General features: G+C 30.9%; 1 protein-coding gene across 5 annotated transcripts in view; it reads left to right on the top strand.

The window, feature by feature from the left end:
* LOC143042652 (serine/threonine-protein kinase Sgk1-like) overlaps positions 1 to 24,279 on the top strand; it is a 58,735-nt gene that overhangs the window by 20,354 nt on the left and 14,102 nt on the right. For 3 of the 5 annotated variants that reach the window (XM_076215085.1, XM_076215078.1, XM_076215069.1), the window contains 3 exons: positions 10,443 to 10,588; positions 23,455 to 23,545; positions 24,073 to 24,122. In XM_076215085.1, coding sequence (XP_076071200.1) covers positions 10,443 to 10,588; positions 23,455 to 23,545; positions 24,073 to 24,122 — 287 coding nt within the window. Of the gene's footprint in view, positions 1 to 10,442; positions 10,589 to 12,958; positions 13,117 to 19,968; positions 20,597 to 23,454; positions 23,546 to 24,072; positions 24,123 to 24,279 lie in introns of those variants that run through there. The other 2 variants (XM_076215089.1, XM_076215096.1) reach the window with 2 other exon arrangements.

The following is a 24,279-nucleotide window of genomic DNA, read 5'->3' as shown; positions in this document are numbered from 1 at the left end:
GGTCAGAATAGGGTTAAAAAACATAGAAGCTCTTGTTTTATATAATCAAAGGTCAGCTTAATTGTGTTCTAGAACAAATAAAGAGCAACATAGTAAATCAAGGTAATAAATTGACAAAACTTTTAGCTTTTTATATTAAACATGATTGATCATATGGCTGTAAGCTAAATGTCCAGTGGCAGAATCATTGACATATGTTAGTGATGAAGTTTTAAGATGAGATCCTGTAGTAATGAATCTTTCTTTATTGACCTCATTTACCTATAGAGAGCACAAGGGATACAGTGGCTGAAATATATATAGGTTATTTGGGGTACTTTCGATTGAAATTTTGACATAAAAACACCATATGTTTCTATTTGACTAATCTCAATTTCAGACTAATATCTAGTAAATACTAAGAAAATATAAAAAGAAGATGTGGTATGATTGACAATGAGACTACTCTCCACAAGAGACCAAATACACAGAAATCAACAACTATAGGTCAACTTTGGCCTTCAACAATGAGCAAAGACTTTATGAAAATAAGGATACGTTGTAAGATTGGCTTTGTTGGTTTGTTTGTTTGATGGTGTTGAACCCCACTTTCAACACTCAATATTGTATGAAGACCAATATAAAGCAAGGGAGAAAATACCCAGAGAGTACCACAACCATAATTAAATAGCAGGGAAACTGACATCCCCTGACAATTAAGACCAGGATTGAACACACCTTGTCACAAATAGCCCACTGTGGGGTTCACACTCACAACTTCAGGTGATTACTTTAAAGGATTCCACAAAGACAAAAGAAGGAGGATAGAAGCATTAATAGTCTACCTTAATACAGTTCAACATTAAACAAAATCAATCCTGAACAGCAAGCTACATAAGGTGCCAGCATGAAAATAATGGAAAGGATTCAAGAGAACACCAACAACCTGATTTATTTGTTAGAATGATTAAAGAAAAACAAATATGGCAGACAGCAACCAACAGCAACCACCATTACAGACTCCTGACTTGGGACAGGGACATAAAGAATGTGTGACCCAGGATTAAATATGTTTCAATCATTCACCTCATAAAATCAAACCTTAAAAATCAATTTGAAAAGGTTGAACTCTTCTGATCATCAAAAAACCTAAGAAAAGATTTAAAAAACAAGGTAACACTGTAAGAGAAATAATAGACCCTGGACAGACGTTTTCTTTTGTGTACTAAGTTCACTTGAAAAACAAAGGCAACTACATGTAGTATGATTCTATTAGATTTGAATTTGAATAAGTCAGGTTTTACTTGTGTCATCCAGATTGATGGTTTTTTTTTTAAGACGCAAAAATAAATAGAAAATATATATTTCAGCATAATGAATGACTCATGTAACTTTTTGTTGACATTTTAAAGGTCATTTAAAGGTTAATTAAATCTGATTGTCATGATTGTACTGGATGATCTTAATTAAATCATCTTATTATTTTACAATGATAATGATCTGAATACTTAAATATATAAAACATACATCAGGTAAAGGAACTAAGGAATTTCATTCTGTTTTGTACAAAACTATCAACTGTGATGAAACAATTTCATTTATATTTATATCATTCCTATAAGTTTGCATGTTTTTATTGTATTCAGTTTTTATATTTTGACCAAGAAGGACATTTTAAATATTAGTTACACCACTTGAGATTTTTTTTTATCCAGTTATTATTCTAAGGAAACTGCAAACTTGAAACAATTCATGTCTATGCATTTTTGTCCAGAAAATTAACTAGCCAATTACAAAGCCTTCTTTTTAAAAAGATTAAAAACATGTAGTAAAACCTTGTATGTGTGCTTTGATAATTAAAACATTGGGTCAGTAGATAGGAAGGTAGTTTAACTAGGGTAAACAAGAACCCCTTATACTGTTTGCTTAAAAAATCTTAAGAATAGGCACTGCAAATTTAGGCTTCGAGGATTAGTGAAAACACATATATATTTAAGGCCTTTTTTTAGTGGTATTTTTAAATGCTTGTCAAAATTTTGACGGGACGTATTATGATATACAAATGTCCAGCATCCGACTGTCTGTCTGTCTGGCCGTCTGTCCGTCCGTCTGTCTATCTGGTGTAAACATGTAACTTGAGAACGACTCATCCAAATTTAATGAAACTTAATATAGTTGTTCCTTATGCTAATATTAATCTCAAGATCTGTTTAATTTTTGGTGATGATTCCAAATTTTATTTTTGAGTTATTGAGTATTTTGTTAAAAAGGGGGATGGTTTTTTTTACATGTCACACCGTATCTCAAAAACGATTTAAGATCATTGCTTAAAACATTACACACTTCTTTATTGTATTAATCAAAAGATCTGTACACTTTTTGGTTTTGATTAAAAATTTTGTTTTAGAAATATTGAGTTTTTTGTAAATAAGGGGTGGGGGTTTCACATGTCACGCTGTATCTCAAAAACAGTTAATGATTATTACTGAAAACTTTACACACTTCTTAGTTATATTTATCTAAAAATCTGTATACATGTGACGCTGTATCTCTGAAACTTTATGATTATTGCACACAAGACAACAGGCTTATCATGCGCTCATGTCGCAGCTGTTTATTTTTCTTTAATATGAGAAAGGTCTAATTAATATGTGATGTCTTTGTCCCAAGTCAGGAGCCTCTGGCCTTTGTTAGTCTTGTGTGGTATTTTTTATTTGGTATTTAATTTTTATTTCAGGGTTTAGTGTGACATCAATTTTCTCTTAATTAGTACACAATTTTGTTAAGGGCCAGCTGAAGCCCGTCTATGGGTGCTGTGTTGAAGACCCATTGGTGGCCTAGACATATTTCCTTCTTCCATTCTCAATGTTATCTAGAAATAGTGGTTGCGTTTCAAGGTTGTAATTGTCATCTTTAATTTTCAAACAGTGTATTTATTTTACTATCACTTTTGCACTAAAAATAATCACAAAAAACCCATAATTTTATATAAAAGAATAAAAATATTGATAAAATCTCTATAGAAAAAAGTAATAAGAAGGCTAGCTTTTATTGTATGTATATATATATGATTTTTTAACCTAACTGAACAAACTCAAAGAGTACTTTTAATGGCCAATTTGTTTTTAATTTGCTATATTTGGGGTTACAAATTTAAAAAGTTTTGGAGTATTGTGCAGACATGTATAGGCAACTTTTGTAATTATTTTTTGTTGGTTAACAGTATTCAAGTATAATTGATCTCCCAAATTTATAACCAAGACGTCTTGATACTTTATAGAGATCATCTCCTACTCAGTATCAACATCTTTCCTGTCATACAGTAAAGCCAGGGTTACCTCCCTTCCTATGTTTATTTACATAAGGTGGTTCACATAATATAGATATCATTCATTTTGAACTGAACTTTAAAACTTGTAAAGAAAACTTTAGATAGGAATACAATAACATTTCTTATCCAATATATAATAATCTCATTCCACTACGGCATAAGTTGACCAAAATTTAGGTCAATGTTAGTCAGGATTATAAATGGCTTGAACGCCAATAAACCTAACGACTTTAGATAGTGTCAAGTACGTTTGGGGGAAAGGACCGGTCATGCTAAAGGCCTACTTAATATAGAGTATTTATGTTCCAATAAATTCTAAAAGTGGTAGCATTTCTTTTATGATAATGTTTGACTGCAAATAGCATATATGTACACAATGTATGTATATCAGAGACTTATATAGTGTAAAATTTGTCTCTTTTTATATAGTTTTAAAGTTTTGCAGTGTAAAGTTCACTTTTCTGTAATAAATATTACATACTGTTATTAAACCATTTAAACATGAATGTTATTTTTAAGTGGTTTTTTTTTATATTGAAATTCTTTCTCTTTGAACATTGTGTTGAACATAACATAAGAAAAAAGTTGAGATAATTCCTGTTTATGGGAACTATTATTAAGCAAAATGTTAAAAACAAAAGCATTTCATGCTGTCAAAACCTTACATATCTGTTTCTATAGTTTTTAGCTCACCTGGCCCGAAGGGCCAAGTGAGCTTTTCTCATCACTTGGCGTCCGTCGTCTGTCGTCCGTCGTCGTCGTCCGTCAGTAGCTTTTACAAAAATCTTCTCCTCTGAAACTACTGGGCCAAATTGAACCAAATTTGGCCACAATCATCATTGGGGTATCTAGTTTAAAAAATATGTGGCGTGACCCGGCCAACCAACCAAGATGGCCACCATGGCTAAAAATAGATCATAGGGGTAAAATGTAGATTTTGGCTTATAACTCTGAAACCAAAGCATTTAGAGCAAATATGACATGGGGGTAAAATTGTTTATCAGGTAAAGATCTATCTGCCCTGAAATTTTCAGATGAATAGGACAACCGGTTGTTGGGTTGCTGCCCTTGAATTGGCAATTTTAAGGAAATTATACTGTTTTTTGGCTATTATCTTGAATATTATTATAGATAGAGATACACTGTAAACAGCAATAATGTTCAGCAAAGTAAGATCTAAAAATAAGTCAACATGACCAAAATGGTCAGTTGACCCCTTTAGGAGTTATTGTCCTTTATTGTCAATTTTTAACCATTTTTCGTACATCTTAAGTTATCTGAAACAACTGGGCCAAATTAATCCAAACTTTGCCATAATCATCTTTGGGATATGTAGTTTAATAATGTGTCTGGTGACCCGACCATCCAACCAAGATGGCTACCATGGCTAAAAATAGAACATAGGGGAAAAATGCAGTTTTTGGCTTATAACTCTGAAACCAAAGCTTTTAGAGCAAATCTGACTGGGGTTAAAATGTAAATCAGGTCAAGATCAATCTGCCCTGAAATTTTCAGATGGATCGTACAACCCATTGTAGGTTGCTGCCCCTGAATTGGTAATTTTAAGGAAATTTTGCCGTTTTTGTTATTATCTTGAATATTATTATAGATAGAGATAAACTGTAAACAGCAATAATGTACAGCAAAGTAAGAACTAAAAATAAGGCAACATGACTAAAATGGTCAATTGACCCCCTAAGGAGTTATTGCCCTTTATAGTCAATTTTAAACAATTTTCATAAAATTTGTAAATTTTTACTAACATTTTCCACTGAAACTACTGGTCCAAGTTCATTATAGATAGAGATAATTGTAAACAACAAGAATGTTCAGTAAAGTAAGATGTACAAACACATCACCATCACCAAAACACAATTTTGTCATGAATCCATCTGCCTCCTTTGTTTAATATTCACATAGACCAAGGTGAGCGACACAGGCTCTTTAGAGCCTCTAGTTATATTTTATTATAGTTATTAAATGTTTTGGACCTTTTAAGTGGAATGCCACAGAAATATATGATTTATTGAGAAAGGGGTAGTCCACAAAAGTATATTGTAGACATTCCTACAAGTCCACATGACAATGCACATATATACCAGTGTGACAGTTTGACAGTTACAGTAAGCTATTTACATGACATAAGCAACATAAGGGGTGAATTAAGTTGAACAGGAACTATTTACCACTCTTTTAAACATTTGAGATCATCCTGAGTTTTTGTGGGGTTTGCATTTATTAATTTTTAAATTTTGTGTGTTATTTTGATGACACAGACTGTTGCTTGTCTTTATTTGTTTTGACCATAATGTTTTCTATTCTTCATTGGATTATGGTTTTTGGCTACCCCCCTGATATCCTAATCCTTTTTTGTCTCTTATGCAAAGAATGTCACTAAATATAAGACATAAGGATGTCAATCCAGCTATTATGACAATGTTGTCCTTTGCTCTTTATATACAGGTTCATGTTTCAGATGGTGGACAGCCATATTTGCTATGCATATACATAATTATCTGAGGAATATATCTGGCTTATGTCCATTGACCTTAATCTGATATTCATTGTTCAATAGCATTTTTAAAAAGCTGAAGTTTTTTGGTCACATGATTTATAATGGGACAACTTTATTTGGTATTTAGACTCATTGCAAAGTATGCATGTCTGTAAGACATAAGATTCACCTAACACTTGACTAATGTTCTAAGGCCCATCTCTCCTCAGATGTAAGTAGTAAGTCAACTATATTTTGTGTAAAGAATAGCTGTATGGTGTTCATGTCTGTCTGATAGAGTTCTTCTGACCTTGACCTTATCTTCATGAATCATTGATATTTTACTTTTTGTTTTAAATGTAGTTAGACTGTGATATTCATGATATTAGTAACCTTCAACATAAGATCTATCATAATCAGTCAAACATCAAAACATTTCAGAATCTAGTTTACAGCTAGTAATACATTTTCCCCTATACTTGGCCTGTAAATTACAGATAGTATGGGATATTCTACATGGCTTCTCTACTTTTGACTGAATCACAGAGTAAGTTACAAGGAAATATAACCCTGCCCTGATCTTTGTTTAAAAGGGATTTGATATAATCATGCACATAAATTTTTATGCATCATTATGTTAATGAGAATATTTATAATGAGTTTTGGCAAACATTTTACAAGATTACTTGACTGCACATTTTAATGGATTTGCCAATTTGTACAATGTCGAATAACATCTTTCACCTGGCCGAAACACTTATAGGATCAGCCAAGACGTGAAAAAAACCCCAGAAATTGACCAACAGCATATATCTTATCAACTAGACACCACAATGTACCATAGCCTGGGAATCCCAGTCGAATATAGCTATGGGTCTCTCAAGTTGAGCCAGGAACCAACTGAAGCTGGTGCTAGGGGCCATCTTAAACTTGCAGTGAAGTGACATTGTTTTTGCTCCCTGTGACTGAGATAATGAACAGCAATAAAAGCACTATTCCTTTGCTTTTTGTGTGTATATTTACTGTATGTTTTTTTTTGCTGTGCATGTACTTATTTTGTGTCATGGATAGATTCCCAATATCCTTTGTTTTTCTAATAAATGAAACGAAATGAATCAAGATTGAGAAGAAAACCAACAAAAATTCCAAACAACAATGCACAACATTGTTCTTAAATTAAATGAAATCAATCTTACAACTGAGTTCTTTATAAACTGAACAAAGCAATTTAACTTTATTGAAATAATCAATTAATAGAAAAGAAAGGATATGGGGTATCTATCTGTAACTAATCAGTACAGGAAAAGTCAAAGGAATAGCGCTTTTATTTCTGTTCTTCTTCGCAAAGTCACTGTAAAGCCTTTAATTTGGAGCAAAGACCTCTCATCTCACTCATTTAGTTCTTTCAACAGTATTAAATTGCTGCATGCACAGCTTGAAATTTTGAGCTGCATCTGTATATTAATCTTGGTTGATTTATCACTTAGCTTTACCTTGACTATTTTATTTTTTATTTTAAAGATCTTAATCATGTGAATATTCATTGACATGTGTTTTACTTGTTAATTCATGTAACTTTTAGTAAAAAATAATGCTTAAAGGACATATTATGGTACCTTGAAAAAATGTTAAAAACCATAGCTTAGCATAGGCTATTGAACTACTAACCTATTACTTAGGGGTAATTTTTATTGTTAGTTAATTCACAATGTCAATTTTCCTACAAAGCAAAAAACTAGATGAACTAGGCCAAAAATGTCAACAATGGAGGTCCATTAAATGGGACTATATCATACATATGATTTTCATTACAATCCAGAATGTAATTATAACACATGTATTTGAATGGTTACATTACACTGTAATATTAGTAGCTGTACAATTGTAGTAGTTTCAAATAGTAACGTCTTTATGTAAGCTACAGATATGAATAGGACACTGTTATTGATTGATTATAAACCAGAACATTTCTGTTTATTTGTATTGGATTGTGAATTGATTTTAAGATCTGGTCACAATAATATGTGCTCCAGCTTGTCATTTTACTACATGTATTATGACATATTATAGAACTTTTATATCTGGTAGTCAATTGAGTAAAGTTATGTGAAGTGTTTTATTGCTTTTGATGCACAGGCACTTGTCTCTGATTTATTTTTAAAACCTCTATATATACCTTAATAAAACAGACACAAAAATAAAGGATTTTGGAAAAGAGGGGGAGGGCTAAACAAATATTGTCTTGTCCTGTTCTAAAGTACCTATGGAAAAAAAAAATCAGATTTTTAATGATAGCATAATATTAAGGTATAGAAGTATTTTTTTCAGAAACAAGTGCTTGTGTTTTGAAGAAACGTTTAAAGTTAAGAATGGCTATTGTGTCGGAACAAAATTGTACAACTATAAACAGTTGATATTTAAATAATGTTTTGAATGTTTATAGTGATCTGGTTATACAAAGCATGTATTGGTACCCACTCTTGTCTGGTTTTATTTACATAATGGTATTTAAAGTATTACATATTTTCAGCGTATGCATTTCAAGTAGGACTTTTGTAATAAAACGTCACTGAGATTAGAATCGGTGAATGATTAACATGTACAGACCATATAAGTCTAATTTGTGAAGGATTAAAATTAAACAAGATTGATATTTAGGACAACAAGAATTTCAGGCTTATTTTTTTCCTGCTTAAGGTGTTAAATAATTCCAAATTGGATTGGCATAAAAGGTGTGAATAACAGTAAAGAAAGTTTGTTATGATATATGATATATAATGATGTCTGTTGATTTGAAAGGTAAGTTACACTCTGAAAATTGTAATGAACTGCAGTTAAATTTATGATCATATTATTTAAATTTTTGTACAATCATATCATATTAATATAATGGTGTAGATCTTTAATATCAGTAGTCTATATTTCTTTATATGAGGTTGCAAATTATACTTTTGTTACGGTTTATAAAATGACTTGTTGATTTGGTTGTAAAACGACTATTACATTGTTGTTAAAGTGATCTTGAATTTCATTTCGCCAAGTACAAATAGGTCCAGTATTATATATATGACCTATGTTTAATGTCCTATATATTGTTTAGTTGACTGAGTGTACACCTGTATGTACTGTGATAACATTACCAACTCTGTAGTAGTAAATACATGTACGCTTGACCTTAGGGTTAACTTTATTGATTCAGAGATGACCAAAATTTTACCTGTAAACATTATATCCTGACTTACATGTACTCATTTCTTTTAAAGTTTTGAAGTCTAAAGGAAACAAAATAGACATTTTTGTTTTTCAGTTAGCAATGAATAATAATTTTGTATATTTTTTTTTTTATGGAGAAACATTATATTTTTCAACATATTGACAAATCAAGCATAATTTGTACAGTTTGATTTAGGTGTTGATATGCCTTTACTTTCTTTTTTTATACCCTATGCAACGAAGTTGCGGGGGGTATAATGTTTTTGACCCCTCCGTCTGTCCATCCGTTAGGCCTTCAGTCCTGTTTCTTGTCATCACAACTCCTCTCAAACCACAAAACAGAATTTCATGAAACCTTTTTTAGATAAGGCCATGTACTGTAGATGTGCATATCGACAGGAAATTTCAATTCATTTTTTTCCTAGAAGTAACACCCCTTTGAACTCATTTACTTTAATATACTACTGCAACAGTTTATCATCGCAACTCCTCTGAAACACACAACAGAATTTCATGGAACGTTTTAGATAATAAGGACATACTATGTAGATGTGCATATTGACAGGAAATTACGATTCAATTATTTTTCCAGGAGTTACACCCCTTTGAACTTATTTGCTTCAATATACTACTGCAACAGTTTGTCATCGCAATTCCTCAGAAACCACACAACAGAATTTCATGGAACCTTTTTAGATAATAAGGACATACTATGTAGATGTGCATATCGACAGGAAATTACGATTCAATTTTTTTTTCTAGGAGTTACACCCCTTTGAACTTATTTCCTTCAAAATACTTCTGCAACAGTTTGTCATCGCAACTCCTCTGAAAGAACACAACAGAATTTCATGAAAACTTTGTAGATGATAAGGACATGCTATGTAGATATGCATTTTTCTTATACAATTTTTTTTTCTTACGTTTATTTTATTTCTACAGTGTCAATGTGGGGACGTGGGTTATGTGAGCGTGCTCACTAAGGTTCTTTAATTTTTTTTTATAATTGTTGACAATTATAGGACCTTATGCCATTGCCTTTTTTGTTTCTCTGCATGATTTGTTGGATATTAATCCAGAGATTTCAGCGTCCCTGAGAATCATTTTTAAATATAAATGTTTAGATTTTTTAATAACTTGTATTAAATGTTTTTAATGTGTAACTAAAGCTGACTATACTTTCCAAAAAGTCAGTTTGTCTTTATTGATCACTGTAACAGATGACCAGCTTCTTGTACAATATTTGTATGTTAGTCAGAGTTAAAAGGTGCTTTGTACAGAAAAACGTAACAGCAAGTATGTCTTTCTTAAAAGTTCTTTTACTCATAAAAGATAAGTTCTTCTTACATTATGCATGAAATGATTAGTTATCTTTTGTTTTTAATTGTCTTTCGACTAATTTGTGACACTGATTGTTTTCTTCAGATTAAGAAGTTGTATCCTGATGCCAATCTCAGACTGCCAGGAAAGAGACTATTTGGTAATCTAGATCCAGACTTTATACAGCAGAGAAGAGATGGCTTAGATGAATTTATACAGAAACTTGTATCTCACCCTAAAATCTCTCAACAGTAAGTAAATCTATACCCTAAAATCTCTTAACAGTAAGATCATGTATCTGGCCCTAAAACCTCTCAACAGTAGGAGAATTTATACTGAAAGTTGTACATGTATCTCACCCTAAAATCTCACAACATTGAGTGAATTGTACAGAAATTATGTATTATAACAGTAGGTGGATTTTACAAAGCAGTTAAAGAGACCTTTCTTTCTAAACACCTTCTTATATTGATTTGGTTCAGTTCTGCTTTATTTTTGCAGAAATAATGAGAATTTGACTTTCTAAATTTTGTGGAAATAACAGTCTTTTTTTCTAGATGTCTTCAGACATGGATCTGATATTTTGTAAGTGAGTCAACTTCAATCAGTTGCTGATTGACTTTATTCCTGGTTCTGCTCCGCTAATGTGTGCCTAAATTATCTAAACAGTTGTGAGGACTTTTATTCTCAAACTTCCACTCCTAAAAATGGCATCAAATTTTTTGCGGGGAGGGCCATTCGTGTTGTTCTAGTTTTTGTCGAGCCTGCAACTTTTGTTGCAGAAAGCTCGACATAGGTATAGTGACCTCATTTTCACGGTTCATTGCACAGTGTTATGTTTTTGTGTTTTGGTCTATTTTTCTTAAACTATAAGTAATAGGTCAACTATATATGTTGTCTAGAAGCATTGTTAGCTGTACATGTCTGCCTAGCATGGTTCATCTGACCTTGACCTCATTTTCAAGGTTCATTGGTCTTTGTTTAGTTATCTTGGTTAATGTTAAGTTTATGTGACAGTTGTATTAAAGCTTAGCTTTATACTTAGGACTATCAACATAATATCAATGATTAGTATAGAAGGCGAGACATTTCAGCGTGTGCACTCTTGTTACTATTGACTTTTAAGGACAAAATTTTTACTACTATCTCCTTCTATTATCAAGCTGAGTTAGAGATAAAAAAAAAAATGTCCCTTATAAACTTCTGATAGTGCTGTTCAGGCTGATGCTCAGTATTTTCATCAGAATCATTTGGCATACATTGTGGATATTAATTTTTGTCGAACCTGCAACTTTTGTTGCAGAAAGTTCGACATAGGGATAGTGATCCGGCGTCAGCGTTAGCTATCTTCTTAAAAGGTTTATATTTTAGAAGGTGAAAGACCTGGATGCTTCATACTTTGTATATAGATGCCTCATGTTACGAAGTTTCCGTCAGTCACATGTCCAATGTCCTTGACCTCATTTTCAAGGTTCAGTGACCACTTGAAAAAAAGTACAGAATTTTTGTAATGTTGAATTCTCTCTTATTATAAGTATTAGGATAACTATATTTGGTATGTGCGTACCTTGCAAGGTCCTCATGCCTGTCAGACAGTTTTCACTTGACCTCGACCTCATTTCATGGATCAGTGAACAAGGTAAAGTTTTGGTGGTCAAGTCCATATCTCAGATACTACAAGCAATAGGGCTAGTATATTTGGTGTATGGAAGGACTGTAAGGTGTACATGTCCAACTGGTAGGTGTCATCTGACCTTGACCTCATTTTCATGGTTCAGTGGTTATAGTTAAGTTTTTGTGTTTTGGTCTGTTTTTCTCATACTTTATGCAATAGGGCTACTATATTTGTTGTATGGAATGATTGTAAGGTGTACGTGTCTAGCAGGCAGATGTCATCTGACCTTGACCTCATTTTCATGGTTCAGTGTTCAAAGTTAAGTTTTTAAGTTTTGGTCTTTTTTTCTAATATTATATGCCAAAGGTCAACTATATTTGGTGTAAGGAAAAATATTATGATTTATATGTCAGTCCCGCAGGTTTTATTTGACCACGACCTCAATTTCACGGTTCATTGCACAGTGTTAAGTTTTTGTGTTTTGGTCTATTTTTCTTTAACTATAAGTAATAGGTCAACTATATTTGTTGTATGGAAGCATTGTTAGCTGTACATGTCTGCCTGGCATGGTCCATCTGACCTTGACCTCATTTTCATGGTTCATTGGTCTTTGTTTAACTATCTTGGTTATTGTTAAGTTTATGTGACAGTTGTTGTAAAGCTTTATACTATCAACATAATATCAATGATTAGTAAAGAAGGCGAGACATTTCAGTGTGTGCACTCTTGTTTTCCATTTATTCAAAACAAGAATTTATGATATCCATCTATGCCATTTTATGTTTGGTGTAAGAAGTTATATATTTAGAATTAAAAACTTGTTCCTATCCAAATGATTGGCAGATAAATAGTGAACTTGAATTTAAAGTTTATATTGTCCAATGCTGTACCTATATTTTGACACCTACAATAGTTTTCACATTATCATACAGTGATCATACCTGTGTCGTCCAATAAAATAATAGTATATTAGGTTTTACATAGTTCTTGTGAATATGATTAAGACAGGAAACATAAATATTGTTTTTATGTGTGTAGATGTCACTTACTACAGTGGTGTTATAACAATTGTTACTTGTGTGTATTGATATGTACTATCATGGTTAAATTTACTCTAGCAAAATTTTTCCGTAAAAGTGATTCAACTGAAAGCGAAACTGTAAGGTAAATAAATATTGGTTATTATTTGAATATATAGACATGATAGATGCATTGCTCAATGCAAATCAAAGAAAAATATTTTAATTATAAAAAAAATCAGTATTAATCTTATATGTATATCGTCATTTTTTTAAAATCTGTAATATAAAATTGCTTAGACCCCCCCCACCCCCTTTTTAAATAAATAAAAAAAAAAAGATGTAAAGTATCCTTATAAATGTATATCCAATTATTCACAGATAACTGGATATTTGAAATTCACAAGTAAGAACAAATAAAGAAGTCTTCCCCTTCCCCATATAATGATACTTTTTTCTTTAAAAGGAGAATATTTTAGTCATTATTATAATCTTTTAAAAATACTGAAATAATCTTTGAGTTGATACACACTGTCATCTCAGACTATTATTTATTCATATTTATCATATATTTAGTACAAAATACAGCTATTTTGTATATGTAATAAAGGTTCGTTTTTCCAGTCTGTATCACCTACCCTGTATCGCATGCCCCGTATCGCATAGCTAAACCCGTATCGCATACCCCGTATCGCATGGTAAAACCCGTATCGCATACTTTTTTTTTTTTTTTTTTACATGAAGTCAGTTTTTTTGTTGTTTTTTTTTTTGGCTTAAGAAAAAATTTCCTCAAAATATTTTTTTTTAATGACGTCATTGTTTTGTATGTGACGTCACGAACGTCAAGTTTTCACAACATATTTTTGGGCACACTAAGTGCAACTATAAAAAATACAAAACACTCAAATAAATACAATAATAAACAAAATATTTTTAAAACAACAGATTGTTAGGTAACCCAGGTGCTTCGTATAATTAACTGAGCAGTTATTTTAAGGCTTTGAAACAAGACAAAAGCAGGACTGATGGTAACCCAGTGCTATGGATCAGAAAACAGTTCATAAAATATAATACTCTTCTGTTGAAATATATGATAAAGCGTATAATACATGGCAAAATCCGTATCACATGCCGTATCACCCTCGACCAATATCATCCCTCGGGCCTAAAGGCCCTTGGGCTGATATTGATGTCTCGGGATGATACGACATATGATACGGATTTTGCCATGTATTATTCTCTATATCATAAATTGAAAGTGTATTGTTTTACAAATATTTTGGTCTTTTATAGACACGATATACAAGGTTAGCATTAACTACCATTGTACTAATGTATCTATATCAACCTTGAATTTAATATACTGAAATATACATATAGTTAAGATGGTGTTGAAGAGTATTTTGGTAGCATCTCTTATCAGAATCTCTTATCAGAATGTTATTTTTAAAGGTCAAGTTCTTCTGTGAGAGAGGATACAAAAATCAAAAGGTGAAATGGTTATAGTCAACACTGTATCGTGATACTGGTTTTACTATTTATAAGTTTCTTATTGTTATTTATTGTCATGCCTGCTGAAGATGCCTTTGTTATGGATAGAAGTCTGTCTTGCATCGACCTTGGCAGTGTTGATATATGATCAAATCATGCTATACTTGTCCTCTGTTTTAGTCATAAACTTTTATAGCTTTATTATAAGAACAACACTTCACCAACAATTGTAAAGCATTATTCAAGGTTATCTTGCAAAACAGTCAAGTTTTTTTTAGAACTCTGATAAAATCTTTAAAAGGGAGGTAACTCTGATAAAATATTTAAAAGGGAGATAACTGATGAAATAAGTGCGAAGGTAAAATGTGTCATGAAAGGACAAGAGAATGAAAAGTATGGATTTTAACACTAATGTTTAGCTGGAGGGTAAGAGATGTATGTCTGTTTCTATAATTTTATTACCAGATGAATATATATTGTCCTACAATACTGCTCAGGTGTGAAATTGATGACTAGTTATTGTCTTTTATAGGTCACTAACTACTTAATATTCATATAAGTGCTATTTTTGTACAGAGAGTTGTCTGCTCAATAAGCATCTTTAAGCATTGTCTTTAGAATTGAATGAATTTAAAAGGATTTGTTCTTCTAAATGTAAGTTAGTGTTTTGATTTGGAGTATAATAATTTAATAAATAGACAGTTTGAAAAAAAGTTCAATTAATAATTTAATTTGGAAAAGTAAAGAAAAATTATGCTTTTATGAAACGTGTAGAGAGAATAACAAAGTTTCTATTTATAAAAAGATTTCTTGATGATAATCTCTGATTTTTTATGAAAAGTCTGTAAGGAGTGCAATTTTTCACATATTTTCGGGTATTCAAAACTTTTTTCAAAATTTTTTAATTTCTAGAATTAATCATTTTTGAAAATTAGATATAAATTAAAAGAGATGACCCTTTGACCTGGTTGTTGAATGTTACACTTTATGCTGTAATGTTGATTAATTTGTAGAATTCTTAAGAAATCCTATAAGATCAGAACATAATATGATACGAGCAGTTTGTATCAAATGATTATAGATTTGTACTGTCAATGATGGGCCTGAGGCGTAATGTATAGTGATTTGATGGTATGTTCACCATATCTTGTATATATGGTACTCAAATAAGGTATCATTAGGGTGAATAAAGCAGGGTAAATATACTAATTTTCTCTCTGCCAAGTACTTACAATATAGTTTAAATGATTAGAAAAGATTTTAAGGTGGTGGTACTCTTTCCCTCTTTTTATTCATGGTTAATAGCCACCTCTATTTTTAAATGAGCAATGTAAAAGTCTTATTATAGTGAAAAATAATTGGTAAGTCTTTCGTTTACTTTCTATTTTATGTGAAAATAATTACAATCAATCTAAATGACAGCTGTTATTATGTCTCTGCGAACTATTAGTTTTTTAAACCTTTTTTTATGAATATGAACAAAGCCTTTGTACTTAAAGAAAATTAATTATGCACTATGATGATACTTTATATTATGTGAGAAAAATGTGAAATTGTCATTCTAGTAATGTATTTTACAAACCATTGTATTAGATCCTACACAGTTACATTTGCACCAAAACAAAAACATATGTACTTTGACATGCTGAAGGTCTCCTACAAACTGTCTGCATGTGCATGCATTTTTTGTGCATATTATCTGCATTGTCATGAATAATAGAAATATCCAGACAGTCAAATTTATGGAATTTATATTAATCTGTTTGTTTTTGATGAACTTTTGATATATCAGTAGGTATAAAAAGTGTATTATTTAAGTACAAAGCCATGAGTAATTGATGAATTGTTAATGGTAGGTTACATTGCTTGAAGGAAGAACATAAATCTTATTACCATGTTCAAAGTCAAATCTTTTGTTGTAGGCAGAGGTTTTTGTTAAACATGTATTAGGGGTCTACTTAAAATTAAACTTAAACCAAAAGCTTATGTTAAGGAAAATTGTTTGGAATGAAGATTATACACTCTTTAACCTCTTAGTCCTGAAAATGGACTTAAAGGGTAGTAAAAGTAGACATTAATTAGTGGTCCTTTTGGTAATATAAGTATAATGCTTGCTTGGATCAGCATCTTCACCAGATAAAATTCATTTTCAAACTATAAACAAAGATTAAGTAATTACATTCTTTTTTGTCGAGCCTTCGACTTTAGTCGAAAAAGCGAGACTAAGCGATCCTACATTCCGTCGTCGTCGGCGTCGTCGTCGGCGGCGTCCACAAATATTCACTCTGTGGTTAAAGTTTTTGAAATTTTAATAACTTTCTTAAACTATACTGGATTTCTACCAAACTTGGACAGAAGCTTGTTTATGATCATAAGAAAGTATCCAGAAGTAAATTTTGTAAAAATAAAATTCCATTTTTTCCGTATTTTACTTATAAATGGACTTAGTTTTTCTGCGAGGAAACATTACATTCACTCTGTGGTTAAAGTTTTTAAAATTTTAATAACTTTCATAAACTATCCTTGATTTGTACCAAACTTGGACAGAAGCTTGTTTTATATGATCATAAGATAGTATCAAGAAGAAAATTTTGTAAAAATAAATTTCCACTTTTCCGTATTTTACTTATAAATGGACTTAGTTTTTCTGCGAGGAAACATTACATTCACTCTGTGGTTAAAGTTTTTAAAATTTTAATAACTTTCATAAACTATCCTTGATTTGTACCAAACTTGGACAGAAGCTTGTTTTATATGATCATAAGATATTATTCAGAAGTAAATTTTGTAAAAAAAAAACATCACTTTTTCCGTATTTTACTTATAAATGGACTTAGTTTTTCTTCCAGTTAACATAACATACAGTCTGCAGTTAAAGTTTATAAAACATTTATTAGATTCATAAACTATCCTGGATTTTATTCCAAACTTGGAAGCTTCTTTCAATCAAAAGACAGTATCGAGAGGGAAATTTTTATTGATGTTTTTCCTCATTTTTGTTGAGTCTGCGATTAACAGCAAAAGTAGGCGAGACACTGGGTTCCGTGGAACCCTTACGAATTTTTTTATAATAACTGGAGGAGCCAAAAACACACATAGTGTAATGTATCTTTTTAATGAGATGTAGTATTGCATCAACAAGAAATTAGGACTAATACAATTGAGAATGGAAATGGGTGATGTGTCAAAGAGACAACAACAATACCAATTAGCAGAAAACAGCTGACGGCCACCAATGGGTCTTCAACACAGCGAAATAATCTTGCCCCCAGGGGTGTGCTTCAGCTTGCCCCTTATCAAAAATGTGTACTATGTAGTTCAGTGATAATGGAAGTCATACTTAAGTCAGAAATATGTTGATAAAATTAAAAATCATACAAGACTAACAAAGGCCAGAGGCTCCTGAAGTCACTGGACAGGGGCAAACATGTGGAGGGGTTAAACATGTTTTGTGAGATCTCAACCCTCCCCTATAAGCAGGTATAACACCACATGTAATAATTATTAATATGCTTAAAGAAGTGGCAAAATTCTAATGACTTCCTTGAAGAAAAGTTCAAAAGAATAGATATGTACCCTAAAAAGTTAAGATTAAGTTTGATCACCATTGTGAAATTTCTGAGATTATCGTCAAATAACTGTGGTGTGTATACCATTCAGGGTCAATAAACAAGGTGTATGAGATCGGCATTAATCTCGGACACAGATAGGGGAGGTCATGATATTGCGAAACAGTTCGTAGTTTTGAAATTGTTTTTCAAAAGGGTTATCCATACGTGATTGTTTTTCTGGCTGTTATGAAATCCTTTTAAGTTATACAGAACGAGATTTGTATATGCATATACATATGATGGCTGGTTAATTCCGAAATTGATACAGTTTTCAATTACAATTTCTTGCAACAGGACCACAATCCTTTTTAGTCTAATAATTACAATGAAGACTTCTGAAATCATATAAGAATTAACTGATCAATCTACATCCTAACTTTGCTATTTACTACTAGACTCAGGATGGGATTGTCTCAGGGCTTCTAAATGGCTAGCTGTCAAAAACTGGAAAACTGTTTCTCTGCTTATGTTTCCATAATGGATTTTACAGCTGAAGATATTTTAATATTGAAGTTTGGTGAACAATTGATATCTACTTCTCACCACTGCTCTTCATTGCAGTGAACTAGCACAACTTCAACATCTATAGAAGGGGAATGATTCCTATCAAATTGGAATTTTTGGGTCAAATTTAGGCTACATTAATATTGGTCAATTTTAACCAAACTTGGCAGGAATGATTTTATTTTAAGGTCCTCTACAAACTATTCTCATTTTGGTTTCAATCTAGCAAAAAACACATCTGCTAGAAGAACTCATTGAAATCTAATTGACACATTTGAAGAAAAAAAAATCTCCTTTAACAAATAGTTTTAAATTTTGCATGCTTGATGATTAGAGGGTCCTGTACACCAAGTATACTCATAAAATATTAATATATAGTATGTCCAGTACCATTCATTTACCATCATATTGACAAAATAATCACTAAATTACTGTTGTTAAAGTCCTTTTCAACTAAATATATAACCCAGGTGAGCGATTCACGATCCCTGTAGTTAATTATTTAGAAAATAACGACAATTTTATTTGTTAACCTCAAATATTTTGGCGGTCATTACCATCATAAATTGTTGTTTTGTATGTAGACTTTGTGAACGGAAATGTAATACAGTAAAACAGTGTTTTTCAAGGATTGCGGGAAGTTTCATTCATGTTTTTCATGTTAATTACACATAAACTAGTAGAAAATCTAAATATAGCAATAAATGATTACTATTTCAGTAAAACATCATCTTCATCAAATGACTACTCCCATGAATATAGACTTAATTAATTATTAAGTAAGACTGACGTAAGAAGGTTGTTGTCCTGCTTTTATTTTTAAGCTAAACATCCATAATCAATTTTCAAATATATTTGTCTTACTGTTCACCAGAGCTTATAAAAAACCAAGGACGTTTTATAGTTCATTTCTTTTTGGTGAAAAACTTCAATTTATTTTGAATCACTTTTGGATATTCAACTATCTGCCCAAGCTTTTCTTAAAATAGTGATAAGAGTAATAGTAAGCAATATTTATGTTGTATAGTTGATTTTTTCACAAATAAACTGTTCAATATTTTATATTTTTATTTGATAAACAAACATTCTACCTAAAGTGTTAGTTATAGGCCTGAGATGTGTACTTAACAAAAATTTTTCCCAACTTATTGACCGAGTAAACATTAGAATTAAAAACAACAATACGTAAAACTATATTCTACATAAAACTATATTCCACGTGGATAGGAAACCACCTGTTGCTACTGATACAAGGATCGGTCTTTTTTTTACTTACTAAATAAAAAAAATGTAGGGAACAGAATAACATTAATGAAAGGAAACTGGTTAAAAGTATTTTTAAAGGAAACCATTACATATCAATTTAAATAGAGATTTATCGTGATGTAGGTCTATATACTACAATTACTATTTAAATCTCTGTCATTTTATAGGATTTTTATTCTGGGAAGTGGAAATATACCAACCAATGGAATTTTATCATTTTAAGGAGGATATACTGTTTATAAATAAATGTATGAGAAAAATTCTGGTGTAAACGAACTCAACTTTCTATAAACTTATGACATCAGTTTACGACCTACTTTAATATTGACCATAACAAACATACTATAACTATGAATGGAGAGGACACATGCCTATCAGCTGACACTACGACTCTGACCTAATAACTGGACATTTACTATAATACTGGGATATCTTACTACGATCAACATAACTTAACTTGCATTGGATTTAACTACTACATGTACCATAATGGGTGTTATAATGACATTTTGGACATATTGTTAATCTCTCTACGTACATGTTATTCTTCTAACGTAATTCTTACATAAAAGTAGTACACAATTTACGTAAATTTGTGTTTTTATTTTGGTGGAGTGACTCAGTAATTAACAGTTAGTAAATTGATACTGAGAGAGTTGATTGAAAGAAAGACTAAAAGGGAAAATCTTTAATGCCGGCACGTATGAAAAAAATTATCCGATGTCTGAGCAGTCTTTTACATAAACATGTGATGTATGTATATTGTAATGTATTAAGAAAGGCTTTTATGAGGTTGTTTTCTTTTAATTTATTTAAGATCTAAACATCTTGAAGTGTTTTTGAATTTCCTATTTTTTCTATAATACATGTGCTGCCTGATTTTTAAGACAAGTTGTATATATAGTGATGTTGTTGTCTGTCCATTCTTCCTTTTGTACCCCTTTTGCACTATAATTCAATAAAACTTTCACAGATCTTACTTACATAGTTTACTTTTATACCTCCTATTTCATTTCATTTCTTCATCAGAATGATTTTTGGGGTAAAAATTGGCAAGACTTAAGTATGGACTTTCTCATTACTTGGAGTACATATTTTGTATTACATTGTATATGTAATTCCTCCTTAACCACTTAGTAGATTGTTTATTTATTTTTTTTTATCAAAATCTTAACCATTTTGTTTTTTATTTGAAAGATTTTGGAGGAGGAGTGAGCTGGAGGGTTTAAGGTTCCATGTGTAAGCTCACAGTATTTGTAGTCATATCTGGATTGGAGTATTTCAACTCTTTTTTTATAGTTTTGTTTCATTGATATTTGTAATATTTATTGATACCATTCAATACTGGAAAATAAACAATGAGGAACCTTGACATAACATCTTGAACCTTGACATAACATCTTGCAATCTTTAATTTTCTATGTTGTGTTTTGTAGACTGCTGTTCATTGTTTTTCTTTTGACTATGGTTTAGACTTATGTTTTTGATTTCTCCCTTTGGTATCTATTCAGCACTAGTTTAACCAGATTTCTGTCTAACATGTTGATAAATTATACAAGATCTTTCCTCATGAAATTAGGGGAAACTAATTTCAAAACATATTTATGATATGACATTAAAACAAACAAAAAACAAGAAATGCATTTTTACATTGAACTAATATGTAATGTGTTCTGTTCACAAACAGTTTAGATGCTGTACATAGTTGTGTTGTGAAGGGGTTTAACACTTATATATAAACATAAGAAGATGTGGTATGATTGCCAATGAGACCACTCTCCACAAGAGACCAGATGACTCAGAATTTAACAACTATAGGTCACTGTACGACTTTAAGTCATAAGGAAAGCCCATACCTTATAGTCAGCTATAAAAGGCCACTAAATGTTCATCGTTCTGCTCACTTTATTTTTCATGTTCATTTGAATTTTAGAAAGTGGTTACATAATTGAAGATGTTTTTTTCCAAATTTTGCTGCATGTATTTATCAAGTGCAATTATCAACAACTTTGTATAATACTAAAATTGAATGCTGAATATTAAGTAATTGATTGAAAAAACCCTATAGATTTTCAGTAAATCTTAATTTCATTTTAAGAAAGACAATTGAAAGTTGTTTCAATTGAACTATATTTGCGTTGGTGGATTTTTTAGTATACGTCATAAGAGTTTACAATATGTTGCATTTACATTAACTAAATCAATATTTTTTACATTTGGAAAATTTTAAGTGAAGTACTGTACTTTATATAAGTATTATAAGTGTTTTGTTCCTGGAAATGAATGAACATTCTTTTAAAATGATCGAACTAAAATAACATTAATGTAGATAATATTTTAATGAATAAGACTTATGAAAAGGTATGTTAAAGTTTCTTTTAAAAAGTTTTAAGATTCAATACCAAATTTGCCATAAATTAAATATTTTTATAAGGCTGTTTATGAACCAATTTGTTAGCAAAATATGATTGCTTTTCATCTCTTTATTATATGAGTGTTGTCATGAATATGGTTATTGAATACTTTGATATCAGGCAAAACCTGAATGATATTATAACATATATAGAGTACTTTTTAATCAGGAAAGCAGCTTAAGCTTTATAGTAGTAATGTAGGAGCAACTTGAATTTGTCATTCAACCATTTTCAGTTAGGATTTACGATTGTGTTAACACTATAATAGCCATTGAATGATTTTATATAATAATTGATTGATAACTAAATTATTTCTTGTCAGTAGTTCTCTTCAAAGTTTATGTAATTATAAATCTTAGAGTGTTGTATTGTACACTCTGAGGTATTGACATGTTTTATTCTCAAATGACGTATGTTTCTGATGGATACATATTGAGCAACATTGTCAATATGATACGAAAGATTAATTATACAAGTTAATGAAATTAATTCATGTTGTACATTATTCAGTTACCGTTTGATTAAATCAGTATATTTATTTCAGTATTCCATTTGATAACTCAATGAAAAATATTTGAAAGGAGTGCTCCTGTTTTTATTGTGTTTATTTTAGTTCTGTGTATTGGACCTTCTTCTTAGGCTTCTCCCACCATTAATCTCTTCAAGTGTTGTGTATTGGACCTAAGTAGGGACCTTCTTGGTACTATTGATTCAATGTTTATTATTGTCTTGTGTATTGGACCTAAGTAGGGACCTTCTTGGTACTATTGATTCAATGTTTATTATTGTTAGTATATGGAACTGATTCAGACAAGACATTATTTACGTAATAACATTTTTGGAAATTTTAAAATATAAACTTGGGGTGATTATAATTTTGATGGATTCACAAAATCCATAAATTGGACATGACTTAATAATGTCAAACTACTATATAAATATGTTACATGGATAGGCATGCTGTCTATTGTATAGTCCATAAAATTAAGAACAGTGTACTTTAATAGTAATGAACAAGGTATAAGTAATGACAAAAGTCTATCCCATGTTTAACAACAACTAAGAGATGTGTTAAGAATATCTTTTCAATCATTAAATCAGGTTTTAACCAGTGTTGTGATGTTTAGGATATAAAGTATGAAATTGATATGGATCATGTTGCCAGTCTGTTACTGACCAATGTTTTTATTATTTCAGTCCAGAAGTACGCTCCTTCTTGTCACTAGATAATCCCCGAAATGCTTCGGAACCAGTAGATACAGACACCTTTGAGGACTCAGAAGCTATGGTAAACATAAATAAAAGTTGTAAACTTATGCCTTAGACTATAAGTATCATCAGTGATGGGGTACACAGTGTTTTTTTAAATTAAAATTTTTTCTAGAAACCTTGAACATAAGTTTAATGGAAGTATCTTTTTACAAGTAAATTAATAGTAAAATGTGTAGGTTATGTAAAAAAAGAATTGTTAAATGATTGTCTGACTTGTAAATTTGATATCTGATTGAAATGTTACCAACCATAATGTATTTAATATTATTGTTATCTGTGGGAAAAATAATATTGTGAAAATACATGGATGGTATAAGTAGGATCAAAACCCTGAATCTTGGGATCTCAAGGCACTGCTTTTACATCCCAACTTAACCAGCTAGACTATACATATAAGAAGATGTGGTATGAGTGCCAATACTCAAATAAAATCATTGTTATAATTGACAGTAAAGTGGCAAATGTTAATTTTGCGTATTATGTACATGTATTTACTCGGTCACATGAAAAAGTATACCAATTGTATTCATTTTTTTTTTCTAGAATGGCAAAGATAATAACCCAGTAAATCTTGGTCCAAGTGAAAAGACAAGGTAAGCCTTAGTTTTATGTCGATACATAACACTACAGGGAGATAACTCTGTAAAAGTCAGCTAACGTTATAATTATGTTTTATTATTAAAGAAATGTTAAGCTTCTCAATGATCAAAATTGGTGTTAGTCTTACAGCTATATGTCCAAAGAAAATTT

This window comes from Mytilus galloprovincialis, chromosome 1 (genome assembly GCF_965363235.1).
Source record: "Mytilus galloprovincialis chromosome 1, xbMytGall1.hap1.1, whole genome shotgun sequence".
Lineage (NCBI taxonomy): Eukaryota > Metazoa > Mollusca > Bivalvia > Mytilida > Mytilidae > Mytilus > Mytilus galloprovincialis.
Note: the sequence above shows the minus strand (reverse complement) of the source record. Positions and strands in the feature narration are given on the sequence as shown.